At 33.3% G+C, this 15,932-nt stretch overlaps 1 protein-coding gene across 1 annotated transcript in view; it reads left to right on the top strand.

Annotated features, from left to right (window-relative positions):
• Nucleotides 1-7,125: 7,125 nt before the first annotated feature.
• The window catches only part of LOC143342139 (MOXD1 homolog 1-like), a 77,305-nt gene continuing 68,498 nt past the window's right edge, over nucleotides 7,126-15,932 (top strand). The window contains exon 1 of the mRNA XM_076765689.1: nucleotides 7,126-8,573. Within this exon, the coding sequence (XP_076621804.1) occupies nucleotides 7,596-8,573 (978 nt within the window). The 5' untranslated portion in view covers nucleotides 7,126-7,595. The remainder of the gene's footprint in view (nucleotides 8,574-15,932) is intronic.

Raw genomic sequence — 15,932 nt, 5'->3', positions numbered from 1 at the left:
ATGAAATCTGTATTTGTCTCGCAAATATTAAACATAAACACATAATTAAAATTACGCATTTCGTTTACACTATAATTAATAAAGGAAGAATAATGGCGTTGGAATTGAATAAGAAGTTTTAAAATGAAGTTTAGCTATATATATTGTTGAAAAGTCTGCAATTAATAAAATTATAAATTATAAATTGAAACTATTTATAATTTAAACATGAGATAAATGATCAAGGCAACAATTCTTTTTAGAAGAGTGTAAAATCAGCAAAGAACAAACAATTAGATCGAAAAAGGTAGAAATGTACATTTATTGTATTAAGGTTAAAAGAATAAAAGAAATATAAATGCCTTTCAAATATTTCTTTTACAAGAAATACAAAACTTAAATAAATTCAAGAATTCTTAGTTTACTTTTTATATTACGTTTGCTGTTATGTTGTTATATGTTCTTTCATAAAATAAATATGCATTTTCCAAAATTACTTTATTTCCTAGTTGTAATTTTGGTTTACCTGAAAAAGTCTTCCTATTAGTTTGGATAATCGACGTTATACTGTAATATAGTAAGTTAAAATAGAACTAATACAACAATTTGTTATGAGTGTAATTCATTTTTTGATATTTAAATAATATTATTAAAGTCAAATTTGTTTATTTATGCTGTATGTCGAAATAAATGTAAAATTCCGATAACCTTGAAAAATAATCTTGCGAAAAATTAATTCCGCCATTATATATATATGCCGCTTGAAATAGTACTACTTTGTCCTAAAAATTTTTTTCAAATAATAATAAATAAAGTAAATATTTAGGTGATCCCATTTAACTGAGACACCCTGTTTTACTGTGAATTAGTTTTTCGTTACTACATTAAGGGAGTATTGCTGTCTACGCTGTCATTTCTTCGGCCTTTTTTGTGATTTTTTTTTTAACGACAGGTAGGTTTTTTTGTAGTGACGTTTTGCAGATATATTTATTCGTCTTATAGGTATGTACAGTATTTTTTTCATAAAAAAATATTAAAAATTGCGAGAGTTATAGCTTCTTGTTTAAAAAAACGCATTAAAACTGGCTTACATGACATTTCAAGATCTAGCAGACCGATTGACTTCAAATTTGGAGAGAATATTCAGTAGACACGCCTTTATAGCTGGAATTAGAGATTTAAAAAAATATTGAGTTTTACTAATTTTTTTGATATACTAAAGACAAAAGAACGATTAACAAATAGAAATTCGAAACTTGAAGCGTCGCCATTTCTTTATTTATCAGGATTTTGACTTCTCCCTAGTTCCTGCTATAACTACAACCTTCCTTATGAAGATACTTTAACTCCCTTTGTTTCAAATTACCTGGAATCCTGGAAGCCATTGGAGCACCTTTTTCAAAAGAGCCATTAAATAAGAAGTTATAATTCCCACTATTTTTAATATTTTTCCATGAAAAAAATATTGTACATGCTTAGAAGATGAATAAATATATCTACAAAGTCTCAGTACAAAACAGCCTATCTATCATTAAAAAAAAAATCACAAAAACGGCCGTGAAATTGACAGTCTAGACAGCAATACCTCCTTAAAAAACGTAAACCGTGAAAAATGCCTCATCAACAATTCTACAGAGAACTTAGGGTCACAATCGAACATAATTTTGTTGATTTCACGTCGAAGGAAACGTACTTCGTGGCTCTACAGAGGAATGAGCGCCACTGCTGAACAGAAGGGCGCGTGCCAAGAGTTCACATCTGCCGCAGTTGTTTTCACAGCCCCTCGTTTCTTTCTGGAACACCACTACCACCACTACCACAATTGATAAATGCGTCTCCGGTTTCAAAAAAAAGGCTTCCGCAGGAAGCAGTACCAGGCCTTTCCATCGCGATCATTCCGTTTCCTTCCTTCTCGATCGAAAAGAGTTCACCCCTCACGGAAGGAAATCAAACCTTGAATGAATATTCAAAAAATCGACATGCAATTCGCGACTACCTGTCCACTATAGCGGTTTCGATTATTATTTTCTTGGGAGTTTCTGCAAGTTTCTGCACAGAACGTTTCGCCCTTCTGTTACTACGGTAAAATACCCAATTACTGTTACCTAAACGATTAACTATGGCTTCATTGTATTGTTTTCATCATTTATTTATCACAAAACATCATTTTTTTATGTGTTACTTTTCAATTTTTCTTCTGTAACAAAAAAAATAATACAACCTTTGAGATCTCTATTTTTGTTTATTTTAATAATTTAGAAAAAAGAACATAGGAGTTAATACTGTTATCCCTAATTGAATTACTGGCACCCCAATTACTGTCTCCTGACCAAAGACCAAATTCTAACTTTAATGAACAATACAGATTTGGCAAACTTTTGTGTTATTAAAGAACATTGCGTATATATGTTATATTACATGAAAAAAAATCTTTAATAAGTTATGAACGTGTTACATATATGGTGGTACTATGTCCTATCAACAAAGACAGTAACCGTGTATAAATTGCAAAATTTGTAAATTGTTTACATCAGTCACTATCATCTAAATATTACATAAAAATAATTGAATAGATCATTAACTATGATTGCTATGGTATTTTGTGAAACTTATGGAACCTAAAATAATTATTATTGTTTATATTTATAACTCAAATGTTACAATAATAGCTTTCATTTTATAAAAAACAAATGATACTGAATTTAAAGTGCAGCCTTTTTTTATCATTTTCATTATACTTAAAATTCTATATTGGATTTTTTTCATGGATAATATTTTAGGATTTATTTGATGTTTCAAATAAAATAGATTAGAGTGACAATCAGAGGGTATTTTATTCTATTCAAATGAATGTAAAGACCAATGAAGGGAGATGAATCACGTCTGAAACAAGGACATCGTTTAATTTTATCGATTCCACTATTCTGTCAGGGATTTAAAAAGAAACACTCAACGACGATTATATACCTATTGTCTGCACAGCACGGTATACTTTCTCTACAAAATGTTTCGTCTCCGAGAATAGACCTCGGTGCAAGAATAATAAGAGGAGAAGCGTTCGAATGGTATGACAATTTCCTTTTTCTTTTTCCTAGTTGTCCTCTTCGGAAGTCCCTTCTTATTTGTCGGCATCGCGACGTTTCTTTAAGCCTATCGTAGAAGCGCATAATGACCACTGGTCTAAACTAAGAATTGCACGTTTCTACTACGGGCAGTTTAAATATATTTTCTTAGAAATAAAAACAACGAGGGAAGTCTTTTCATAGAACATTATTTACTGACCAGTAACGAATGAACTTCTTGAAACATTAATTTGGCGGTGAATTTGCAAATAATTGTGGACAACTCTTCGAAAATTAAACATTCGATCCAAGTTTGTAATGATCTGAGATTATATTAATAAATGTAATATGATCTTGTATAACGAGTCGATGGAAGCAATCGAAATATTTGTTTAATTAACGTGTTAAAATCTGAGCCAGTCATTTTCAAAATATAAAGAATTAATTTAAATGCATATACATTATATTTAGCATTTCTTTAGGAGTAAAAAGTATATACTTAATTTAATATTGCGAGAATTTTGATATTATACTGAATTATATTATGAATTATATTGAATTATGTTATACTGAACTAGAATTTTGTTTTCATTCATAAATAGTATTGTTTTATTTTTTCATTGTTTCGATAAGCAAAAAAAGAAAGTTATAAAATAATTATAAGTGTAAATAGATCTATTTTTTTATACAGGGTGTTCGGCCACCTGTGGGAAAAATTTTAATGGGAGATTCTAGAGGCCAAAAGAAGACGAAAATCAAAAATACCAATTTATTGATGGAGGCTTTGTTAAAAAGTTATTTACAATTAAATTCAAAAATTTCAAATCGATCTGGAAAAATTATTTTTAGTTAGAGGGGCCAATTACAATCATTTTTTGTGAATAGATATACCCTCGAAATCCTAACCACATTCGAGAAAAAAATTCCTTACCAAAAATATCATTTCTGGTCAGAAATGTTACCGCGAAATGTGCAAATCTTTAAAACATCATAACTTTTGAACGGATTGGGCGATTTTAATATTTAAAACAGCAATCAACGTGTATTTTAGTGAAGAATATGCAGAAATTCTAAAAATATTGGAAAAGTTGTTTCTTGACCCCGCAAAATGAGAAAATCCCCGTAAAAATGGTCCAATTTTCAAATGTCCATAACTCCTACTATAGCGAATATATTTCAATGAAACTTTTTTCTGAAGTAGTGCTCATGGGTACCTACAAAAAAGTATTAGACAACTTTTCTGTAGGGCGTCAAATAAAGTTATTGAAAATGTAAAATGAATTTTTAAGGAGAATCAACAGGGGTAGGTGTCTAAATTTTTCATCGAAAAAAAAAATTTCAAATCGCTCTGAAAAAATTATCTTCGGTTACGGGGGTCAATTACAATCATTTTTGGTGAATAGACATACTTCCGAAATCCTACCTACTTTCGAGAAAAAAATTCAAGTAAGTGCTGAAAGTTTTGGGTGGAAAAAAAGACTTTCGAATCGTCTTGGAAAAATTATGTTTAGTTACAGGGGTTAATTGCAAGCATTTTTGGTCAACAGACATACCCCCGAAATCCTACTCAGTTTCGAGAAAAAAATTCCTTACTGAAAATATAATTTCTGGCCAGGAATGTCTGCCCGAATTTTTATGCGAATCTTTAAAACGTCATAACTTCTGAACGGATTGGACGATTTTAATGTTTAAAAAAGCAAACTACGCGTATTTTGGCGGGGAATATGTACAAATTGCAAAAATATTCGAAAAGATTGTCCCTGTCTCCGCAAAATGACAAAAACCCCATAAAAATGGTCCAATTTTTAAACAGCCATAACTCCTACAATTGTGAATATATTTCAATGAATCTTTTTTCTGAAGTAGAGCTCATGGGTACCTACAAAAAAGTATTAGGCAATTTTTCTGTAGGGCGTCAAATAAAGTTATTGAAAATGAAAAATGAATTTTTAAGAAAAATCGACAGGGGGTAGGTGCTGAAATTTTTCGACGAAAAAAAAAATTTTTAATTAATTCTGGAAAAATTATTTTCGGTTGCGAGGGTCAATTATAATCATTTTTGGTCATTACACATACCCCCGAAATCCTACTCACTTTCTAGACAAAAATTCGAGAAGGTGTGAAATTTTTCGACGGGTGAAAAAAATTTAAAATCGTTTTAGAAAAATTATTTTCAGTTGCGGGGGTCAATTACAATCAGTTTTGGTGAATAGACATACCCCCGAAATCTTGCGCATTTTCGAGAAAAAAAATTCCGTTCGGGCGAAACTTTAAACGTTAATAACTATTTAACGAAGCCTCCATCAACAAATTGGTATTCTTGATTTTCGTCTTATTTTGGCTTCTAGAATCCACCATTAAAATTTTTCCCAGAGGTGGTCGAATACCCTGTATATTATAACAGTTTAAGCATCATCTTGTTAATATTTTTGTATAAAATAGCTTTGTGACTTTCATACCTTATTAGGTTACAATGATAAAATATCGATGCATTTAAAATTTGTTATATTATAATTTTGTTTTCCAAACATTCATTTTCAATTAAATGTAATTTAAAAAACTTGGTTTGCTTGTGTCAAGATTAAATAATATAATCTTTTCTATATCGTAAATGTCGAGCGCTGTAACAGTTTGCCGCCTAGACCCGGTGTTAGGCGAGGTTTATGGTAGGGCAAATATCCTTCGACCGCGTGCAAGGTCAAAATTCCTACATCTGCGTGCTAGCTCACAGTCCTACGATAAACCTTCGAATTCGAACCGAGAGAAAGTATTACCTGCAAAAACGGATACTTTCTCTAACGTCGTCCACCGACGGTTTCGCTCCTATAACACGGACCCCCTTCCACAGGCGTTGCGCTAGGGGCTGCTTGGAAGGGAGGATAAAGTATCAGAGTTTTCCTTAATACATCGCGAATGAGAAAAAGGCAGTTGTCACCAGAACACAAACGAAATCACTCTTTGTTCGACAACTCGTTTAACTCATTACAGTACTCTTTATTAATAACTTGTAGAACAAATAAATTAAACCAAACAACTCTTAAACCTCTTCATCCCTCTATATCATTAATTTATTGCAAATTCGCGAACGCTGACGAAAGATTGCTACATAATCTATAGGATACTGGGCACCGCAACAATAAGCTTTATATGTATAGAATTTTAAAAATATGTTTTGATTGTTTGTATCAACATTTTAAAATTGTTTTCAATGTATAATGGGAGAAGAGTTCAGTGGAACAGATCATCATCAGGTCCATAGATCGTTAAACCATTGGTTGCCATCGATGCAAAAAAACGTAAATTACTGATTTTTACAGTAGTTTCCGTGAAGACAATCAAAGATATTTTAGCAGATATCAAATTTTTCAAGTGTATTTTTTTAAACGATTTAAATGTGAAATGTAATTTGAGACTTTTTTTGAATCGCTTACACTATTATTTACTGTTCTGTTAAACTAACACGAGATTTCAGGATATATTCTATTACTAAAATTATTGTTTTCGAAGGATTACCAAACAAAATAAGGAAGAACATAGTGCAGTGTTTAATACAGCAATCAGAAGATTTTAGAAATGGACATAAAAAGTGTAAAAGTCAAATCGTATACCTACGGCAGAAATGCAATGTTCGTTTGCATTCAAAATGTTTTAGCAATTTTCATAAAATCTAATAACATTCTTTTGTTCACTTTTGTATACCAAATTTAATTTTCGTCTGTATTTTAGTTTCTAGTATTGATGCTAATACAATTATTATATTAATCTTGAGGGTGTCTCCTGGTTTACGGGGCCATTTTCTTTACCATCTTTGGAAATTTGTTTCTTTAAATCATTGGATTGTATAGTTTTAAGTTTTCGTACATATATTTAATCTTTTACGAGTAGAAGATAAATTTTTCATACAAAAGTAATGATTATTGTAGGAGCTGCATGTCCCTATATAACGTCCTTCTAAAAATATGTAGCTTTATGAAGACCCCCTTATGGACTATTTAATAATATTCTACATTGTTGAAAAAAATGTTCAAAGATAATGTTTTATTAGGAAAAATTTGGAATATTACGTGTTTGAAGAATGTGAAAGGGGCTCCGAGGAGAGTCGATACGAGCCTGAATAAGGGCCCGTGGAAGGGGGCCCCGGGGCAAATAAGCAGCTGCAAGCATCTGCAGGGGCAACAGCAACCGCGTGCTTAAATTAGTCCCGGCACAACTGTCGTTCGCGTAACATGTAAGGAAATCATTCCCGGTCTCGCGCATCGAGTGAGAAATTCTGTAACAGAAACAAATACTCGTTGGTTGTTATTTCGCTTATAATAAACTCGCTCAGAATAATTGATAACGAAGTGTAGCAAAACCATGAGAACAGTCCACTTTTGAAGGAATCAATCGTATCAGTTTCGTAAGGACTCTATGATTATGTATCGTAGTTGTTCCAGCTGAATTTTCAGTGGCAAAAAGAGAAGCTTGAATGGACTGCTAACAAACTAGGAAAAAGCTGGACCCCAGCAATCGTATGAAGGTTCAAGGAGCAAGAAATAGCAGAAGAAGAGGAAGATGCTGATACTCAGGCTGATAGTGACGTTGACCGTCTGCTGGATGGCCGGGTGCGACTTGCTGGACCTGTATGTCCAGCACATGGACGAAACTATGAGAACCTTGGCCTACAGGAATAGATATCACCCAAGGAACATCGCGTCCAAGGTAAAAAGGAGTTTGCGGGAGGAGCCGGTGCTCAGAGTCGGCACGTTTAAGAAACAACGTCTAGATGTCGATGAGGATTGGTACGCGCAATGGAAAACTAAGAGGAAGATTCCCTACAAAGAAGACGGTCTCGACTATCCGAATTCGAGGGAGGAGAACCTGAACCCGAACCATTACGAGTTTCTGAAAAACGGTAGTCGCGTTGTCAGCAAAGATCCCGAAGAAACGACGATGACGATGCCGAAGAGCAACGAGACTTTAGACTCGTTTGACATCGAGCTTTCGAAAGAAGAAACGTCTAGGTCCAACGACACTGTGTTAATGTCTGACAGACAAAGTTTGGAAACGGCGCCAGAGTCTAGAAAAGAGACCCAAGAGACGGAGGATCTTCAAGGTGACGCCGAAATCGAAGGAAACTCCCAATTTGAGATGATCGGTGAATCTGGCACAGTGTCTCCGAGCCTCTTCGACGATCCCATTTTGAAAAGGATTCCGAAAACGCGAGATCGTGTCCCGAAGAAGTACATTCCGCCGATGGATAAGCTGGTCAAGCTGTTTCGCGGGTTCAAATACCTCGATCCGGATGAGATCGTGAACAACAGGCCCAAACGGAGCATCAAGGAGCCAAAGTTCACCAGACACGAGACGCTCGACGACGACGGCGAGGTTATCCTTGAATGGGATCCCTCGGACGAGGAGATGGTCACGTTCAAAGTCACAGCGAAGACCTTGGGCTACGTCAGCATCGGCTTCAACGAGAAGAACCACATGAAGGGGGCTGATATTCTTCTCGCCTGGGTGGACGATCACACGCATACCGCCTATCTGCTGGTGAGTCTTTTTCTTCTGTTCGATCTTGATCTTTGAGGTGATCGATGAGGGACCAGACGCGGAGGTATTTCGACCTGTGATCGATAGGCTCCAGACTGCACGGTGCGAGACAAAAAGATTGCATCCTCTAATTCGGTCTGTAATTTCCATTCCGTGCCCACGTGAAAGTTAAATAATTACTCCCTGTTTGTAAATTAATGATGCTTCGTTGCATTCATTTTTATGGTTTATAGACTGAGATGGCTGATGGTTTTCTTTCATTTAAGTTTATCGAATGTACGGTATTAACCGAATACATCAATTTATGGAACTATATTATACTTTTAATTTACGGTCTTCTAAGAAAGTGAAAATACACGTGCAAGTCCAAATATTTGGCTGAACAATTACAGATTCTATATTTGAAGGAAAAAAGGGTTTCTTTTTTGTAGTTGCTTTTTGTGTATTATAAAGATTTAAGTCTTGCATTGCACTTCCATATTTACATATATGAGATTAGAAACTAAACTTATTTGAGATAGTGATTGATTGTTACAAGTTCACGTGAAAGATTCGTAAAAATGTATCGTTCTTTTTAAGACCTTGCTCTTTTATAATATTTATTGTTCGTTACTCTTCGAAATTCCTCAAAAAGATCAGTGAACGGAACAGTGATATTTTATTCACAGATACTTTTTAAAAATTCAGAGGTTGTTCGAAGATAGGAACTATGATAGATTTCTTTTATTTGTAAAATCTATTAGTATCGATGAAAAACTTTCCCACAATTAGTCTCTGATAGATGTATAAATTCTATTCCTGTTGCAATACTATGACAATGGAAAAGAAATCCTATAGGCTCATTAAAAGTCTTGTTAGATATATGTTATTTGAGTAGACCAGAACAGAAATTAATGTTGCAAAGAGTAACAGAAATCTTATTTTCCTAATCGTCTGGAAAATGTTTAAAACTAATCCGAAGATACCTTGTGTAACGTGCATTGCATAAATTATTTGCGAAAGTTATGAAATCAAGTGCAGTATCTTTTCGTGGACTTTGGTTTCCAAAGACTCAATCCTCGGCTATCTGACGTTCTTAAAGTCTCTTTGCATACGGTGCACGGATATTCTAATCGCCAATTAACATACGATGCGTGAGAATAATCGATGATCTAACTGGAAAAGTCTATCGGTTAGCCGGTGTTAATCGCGTGGGAAGAACTCGTTTCCATCTTATCGATCCGCTCTATCCTTGATTTCTCAAGCATCGTACGATTCTATTTCCGTCCTAGCCGCGGCGACGATCCTTTCAGTAATCGACGTTGGTACGATAAACGTTCGCGGACGTATCGCGACAAATCTTGGAGTACGTCCAGCGTTCCAGGGACGAGATGATATTTAATGGACTGGCAAGTTTTTCGCGATACTTCCCCCGGGCTCGAGACAGCCGGGAGATCTATCGACGTGGATCCTCGTTGTCGTGAATCGAGCTGGCGAAGAAAAGAAGGGAACGCGAAGTAAGGGGCAAGATCGAAAGAGTACAAAAAGGGGAGGGCAACAAAGAAGACGACGACGACGAAAAGGAGGGACGAAAGAAACCGAGATGAAAAAGGAGCTAAAGAAACGAAAAGCCAAGGAATTAAAGGAAGATTAAGAAGGCGGCCGAAGAAAGGGAGGTCGAAACAGCAGTCTGAAGGACCTGCGAAAGCTGAAGGAAGGACGAGGAGGATAAGAAAAACAAAAGGGGCTATCGCGGGTTAAGGTACTGGGCCTTCTTCTCTTCGAAGGAACGACGAAATCCTGCACGAAAGGGATCTCGGTCGCGCTTCGGTTCCATTCGCACGATCCGTATTAATGAGGTTCGTTTAATTAACGCGTCATGGAAGATCCGAGTCGATTTCCCTCTCGTCACGATGCATAATGACGGCTGAAAACGAGCGGATCTCTTAACATTTTTGGACCCATTCTCGATCATTTGCCTATTCATGATTCTGTCTGTCTCGCCTCAGCTATCGCATAAATTACCAACGGGAGATAAGTTTGTAAACCATGAGAAAAAACCCTAGAGTATTTAAGAGACGACCGAACGTTGGGTGTTTCCGTTCAGAGAGAGATGCAACAAGGGGATTAAAAAGGAACTGGTTATCGAAACCTGCTCCGTTCGGCTTCTCCGAATTCCTAATCTTAATTAAATTTATATCCACTGATGCACGGGCCGTGAGGCGTCCGACAATTGTTTATGATCGGTTTTTCGTCGAACGACTAATCAAGTTTAGCCTTCGAATCGAATCAAGCCACGTCCGATTAAGTAAAGTTGATTTATTTGGATTTGAGGTTGGATCATATTTAAACGTCTAATAGCGAATGGTCAGACCGGGGTGTCGGGTCACTTTTAACCCACGTTTACAAGTTTGTTATAGAATAAATTTCAGCATATTTTTATTTTTATATTAAAATACTCATATTTATATAAATATACGATTTCTACACGGAATTATAACAGTTCTTTATAAAAAGTATTTAGTACAAATGTAATTATACATGAACGTTTGTTTTATTTTTTATTATGTTTATTACCATTACGTGTGTACATACAGGGTGTTCGACCACACCTGGGAAAAATTTTAATGGTGGATTCTAGACTTCTCTACGTCAGAAAAAAGTTTCATTGAAATATATTCACAATTGTACGAGTTATGGCTGTTTGAAAATTGAACCAGTTATAGGGGATTTTTCTCATTTTACGGGGCCAAGGAACAACTTTTCCAACATTTTCATAATCTCTACATATTCTCCATCAAAATACGCGTAGTTTGCTTTTTTAAACATTAAAATCGTCCAATCCGTTCAGAAGTTATGACTTTTTAAAGATTCGCATAAAAATTCGGGCAGACATTTTTGGCCAGAAATTATATTTTCGGTAAGGAATTTTTTTCTCGAAGCTGAGTAGGATTTCAGGGGTATGTCTATTGACCAAAAATGCTTGCAATTGACCCCTGCAACTAAAAATAATTTTTCCAGGACGATTGGAAATTGTTGAATTTAATTGTTAATAACTTTTTAACGAAGCTTCCATCAACAAATTGGCATTCTTGATTTTCGTCTTATTTTGGCCTCTAGAATCTCCCATTAAAATTTTTCCCAGGGGCGGCCGAACACCCTGTATAAGATCGGAACCGTTTCTTAGAAAAAGATGCATCGTAAATTATTGTTTGAGTCCAAATTTTAACTCTAATACACCATTTATGAAGCGTCTAGTAATACAGATCAAATATAGGTTAAAATTGACCCACCACCGTTGATGAACTGTTAATCGAGTCGAGTCTATAGAAGTCGACACAGGTCGCGCCATGTCGAGTTAATTTGAGTCGAGTGAAACACGATCCACTCAAATCGAATCGATTCGTATCTCTATACAGACGTTAAAATCAGACAATTAATGGTATCTGGTTAAAAACGAACAAATGAAATTCTAATTGGGTATGCAAGAGTGAACTACATAATTTGTTAAGCTTAATTGTTTTTATCGTTAATAGATCGATCAACATTTTTTGTCACGAACAATATGGTTCAGAATATCCGTTTGGTTCTTTTCCTTTTGCAAGTTTTTTAAATCATTTTTAATTATACAACCCTACAGTTTTTTAAATTTCCGTATACATATCACTATATTTAAAAAATTTTCATAGGTAAACGAGATTTCATTTCAAGATCTATAGACATTTAGAAACTTAAATAACTGAAAATTAAGTAATAAGAAATTATCAAGATTAGGAATTTATATTAACTAGATTCGCATTTGGCTCCACTGTGAAATATAACGAATTTCAAAAGTATAAAAGTGTCCATTCAAAACACAAGATCGTCCGAAGGTTATGTTATTATAACTTTTTGATTTCATCCTAATATCTTCTAATTGATTGACAGACAAAATTATCGAATTTTGTGATACAAAAAACAAAAGATTTGAAGACTTAGCACGCAGAAATTCTGTAGTTATATTAACACGTTGACTGCCATGATGATCACCGATAATTAGCATCTCAAACTTTACTCATCTTTACTCATCACCTTCGAAATTGATTACAATGTAAGAACCCCTATAATTATAAAATTTTAAATAATCCTACTTGCATTGTGAATGATTTAAAATAATAAGAACACCACTGAATTGTCGAATATTTCTATTCTTGACATTGTAATTTAAACAAACATCAGAGATATTGCTACACATTGAAAACTGGCATGGCAGTCAACGTATTACGTATATTTGCTGAACCCTTTTGGGTGTTATTGAAATATTCAAGTACTTACTTGAAATTCAAACTAAGACAAAACTTATTTTTTCAAACCAATTCAAGTATTTGATTACCCAAGTAGTTCGAATTTGATCAAACTCGAGAAAAATCAATCTTTTCAAATGTTTGAACAACTTGATTGTTTACACAAAATGTGAAAATGACTATAATATAATAAGTTAAAAATTTTGTATGTTACTTGTATGAGTTATACTTGGATTACGTATTAAGGTTTTTATCCTTGTTCGAAAATCATCGTATTCTAAACTCAAAGAAATTACAAATTTTAAATAATTCTTGAACTCTTACTAACTTGCTAGTGAAGTTTTACTCATTTTTTCTAATTAAATGACCCAAGGGGTTAATTTTATTACATGCCATATATTTTTTTGTTATTTAGATAACTCTCATCAAACTATTTTTTTCATTGTGTATAGTTGCAGAATTAAAGTATTACCAAGTATACAGCTAAAAGTGCATATTTTTAAACAAAATCGAAATAGAATACTTGTCCCTAAACATGTTTATAAAATAGGATAAAAAAGAATGATTCAAGTAAACGTTATTGAATTCAACAAAAGCTGATGAAATAGGAAAAGAATAATACATAGCACTTTCTATTCAAAAAAATGTGAGAATCCCCTCTTTTCCTCTTGAAAGAGTAGTTTCTAAACCATTTAATTAAAACAATAATTAAGATATTATCTATATTACTTCCTTAAAAAACAGTATAAATATAACACTTTATCTAGACCACATCCATATTTGAATTTCAATCATTCTAAGGGGGGAATTAAAAGTTATTAAAATAAGAAATGTAAGTACCTAATAGATCAGTTAATTCTTTAAGAAGTTCTAATTCCGAAGAACAATGATTAATATTATTCGTTCGACGTCACATAAATATTATTAAAAATGATAATAACATTGAGACTTTTAATTAGTTTTCACTGGTGAACAAAATACCACACTGGAACAAATAATTTCATGGGAAAGTATATTTTGTAAAAATCATTCTTCCATTACTATACAAGGTGTTCGGCCATCCCTGAGAAAAATTTTAATAGGGGATTTTAGAGGCCAAAATAAGACGAAAATCAAGAATACCAATTTGTTGATGGAGGCTTCGTTAAAAAGTTATTAACAATTAAATTCAAAAATTTCAAATCGTTTTGGAAAAATTATTTTCAGTTGCGGGGGTCAATTACAATCATTTTTTGTGAGTAGACATACCCCCGAAATCTTGCGCATTTTCGAGAAAAAAATTTAGTACGAGCGGAACTTTAAACGTTAATAACTTTTTAACGAAGCCTCCATCAACAAATTGGTATTCTTGATTTTCGTCTTATTTTGGCCTCTAGAATCTCCCATTAAAATTTTTCCCAGGGGTGGCCGAACACCTTGTATAGAAAATTATGTTTTGTAACAATAGCGTACAAATGTCTAATCAAATAGAATGAAATAATTCTTTGGTTGATATTTGTTCATATCCATTTCTCCAAGATTCGCCACGTGTTAGAAATGTGTAAAGATATTCACTCATTCCTTAAAATAAAATCCAACACTCATTTCTAATTAATACCAAATGCAATCTGTTTAATGAATCTTCATACTGAATGAAGATACAATACGCATGTTCAAATTGTATACTTCATTATTCATCATGAAATATATCATTCATCACTTAGGGTACAGTTGTTTATAGATTGAAATTTAACTATTAACTAACATTCCATTATCGATGTTTGCTATTTCTCTGCTGTGTCACTTTTTCCAGAAGCAAAAGATAATTAGGTTACAGAGGGTTAACTATATTTGTACTTGTGTTATTTTGCCATTTGAATAAATTCCAATTCTATCCCTAACTCTAATCTATATAAATAAAATTATAACTTCTCTGCAATTATGTCATTTTTAGACAATTTCGACTTAAAAGTATACTGTACAGAATGTGTAAATCAAATTATACATTTCTAGAATGTTTGTTTATCCGTTTGATTGTTCTGGGTTAACTCAAAATTTACCGAACCAATTTTGATTAAACCTATTCTATTTCGTAAATATCGGTAAATAGGATAGAATATTTATTATCGAATCTCTTCTCAACAGGGATAAGTACTAAATAATTATAAATAAAATTTAGTTTCTTTCTTTATTTATTATCATGTCACAGGAAAATATCTGAAGGGATCGTGATAGAATATTTGAACGTATTTCTAAATTAAATCAACTTGAAATATCAGTTATATAATATCGTAAAATTCTAGCTGGGAGAGGGTTGATCGGAGTCGTCAACTATAAAATGTATAATATTTTCATTATAATTATTTCCATATTATAATACAATATATACAATATTGAAAGCATTTATAACATAATTTGTTGGAAATTAAATTTAAAAACTTTTTTGCTGTATACAAATTTTCGACACACAGTCACAAAATTAAGTTTTTTAAGATTGACAATATTCTTATTTAAAAAATTATTCCGATTAACGAAAAAATCTTGCTCAATTTTCAACGTGTTAATCGTTACATAAAACTTAGAATTTTGATTAGAGAAACAAATTAGTGCGCTTATGTCTTCATTCTTCATTTATTATTCGAATAAAATCTTCGACTAACTAGTGCTAAAATAAAAAACGCTCGAGTATCTACAGGGTGTTTGGCCACCCCTGGGAAAAATTGTAATGGGAGATTCTAGAAGCCAAAATAGAATGAAAATCAAGAATACCAATTTGTTGATGGAGGCTTCGTTAAAAAGTTATTAATGTTTAAAGCTCCACCCGTACTGAATTTTTTTCTCGAAAATGCGCAGGATTTCGGGGATATATCTATTCACCAAAAAGTATTGTAATTGACCTCCGCAACCGAAAATAATTTTTCCAGAACGATTTGAAATTTTTTGTTTTCGTCAAAAAATTTAGGCACCTAATTAGATTTTCGGAAAGGAATTTTTTTCTCGAAAATGCATAGAATTTCGGGGATATGTGTAATGACCAAAAATGATTGCAATCGACCCCTGCAACCGAAAATAATTTTTCCAGAACTATTTGAAATTTTTGAATTTAATAGTTAATAAC

This window comes from Colletes latitarsis, chromosome 5 (genome assembly GCF_051014445.1).
Source record: "Colletes latitarsis isolate SP2378_abdomen chromosome 5, iyColLati1, whole genome shotgun sequence".
In the NCBI taxonomy this organism is placed as follows: domain Eukaryota; kingdom Metazoa; phylum Arthropoda; class Insecta; order Hymenoptera; family Colletidae; genus Colletes; species Colletes latitarsis.
The sequence above is the reverse complement of the archived record's forward strand: the minus strand, read 5'-3'. Positions and strand labels throughout refer to the sequence as shown.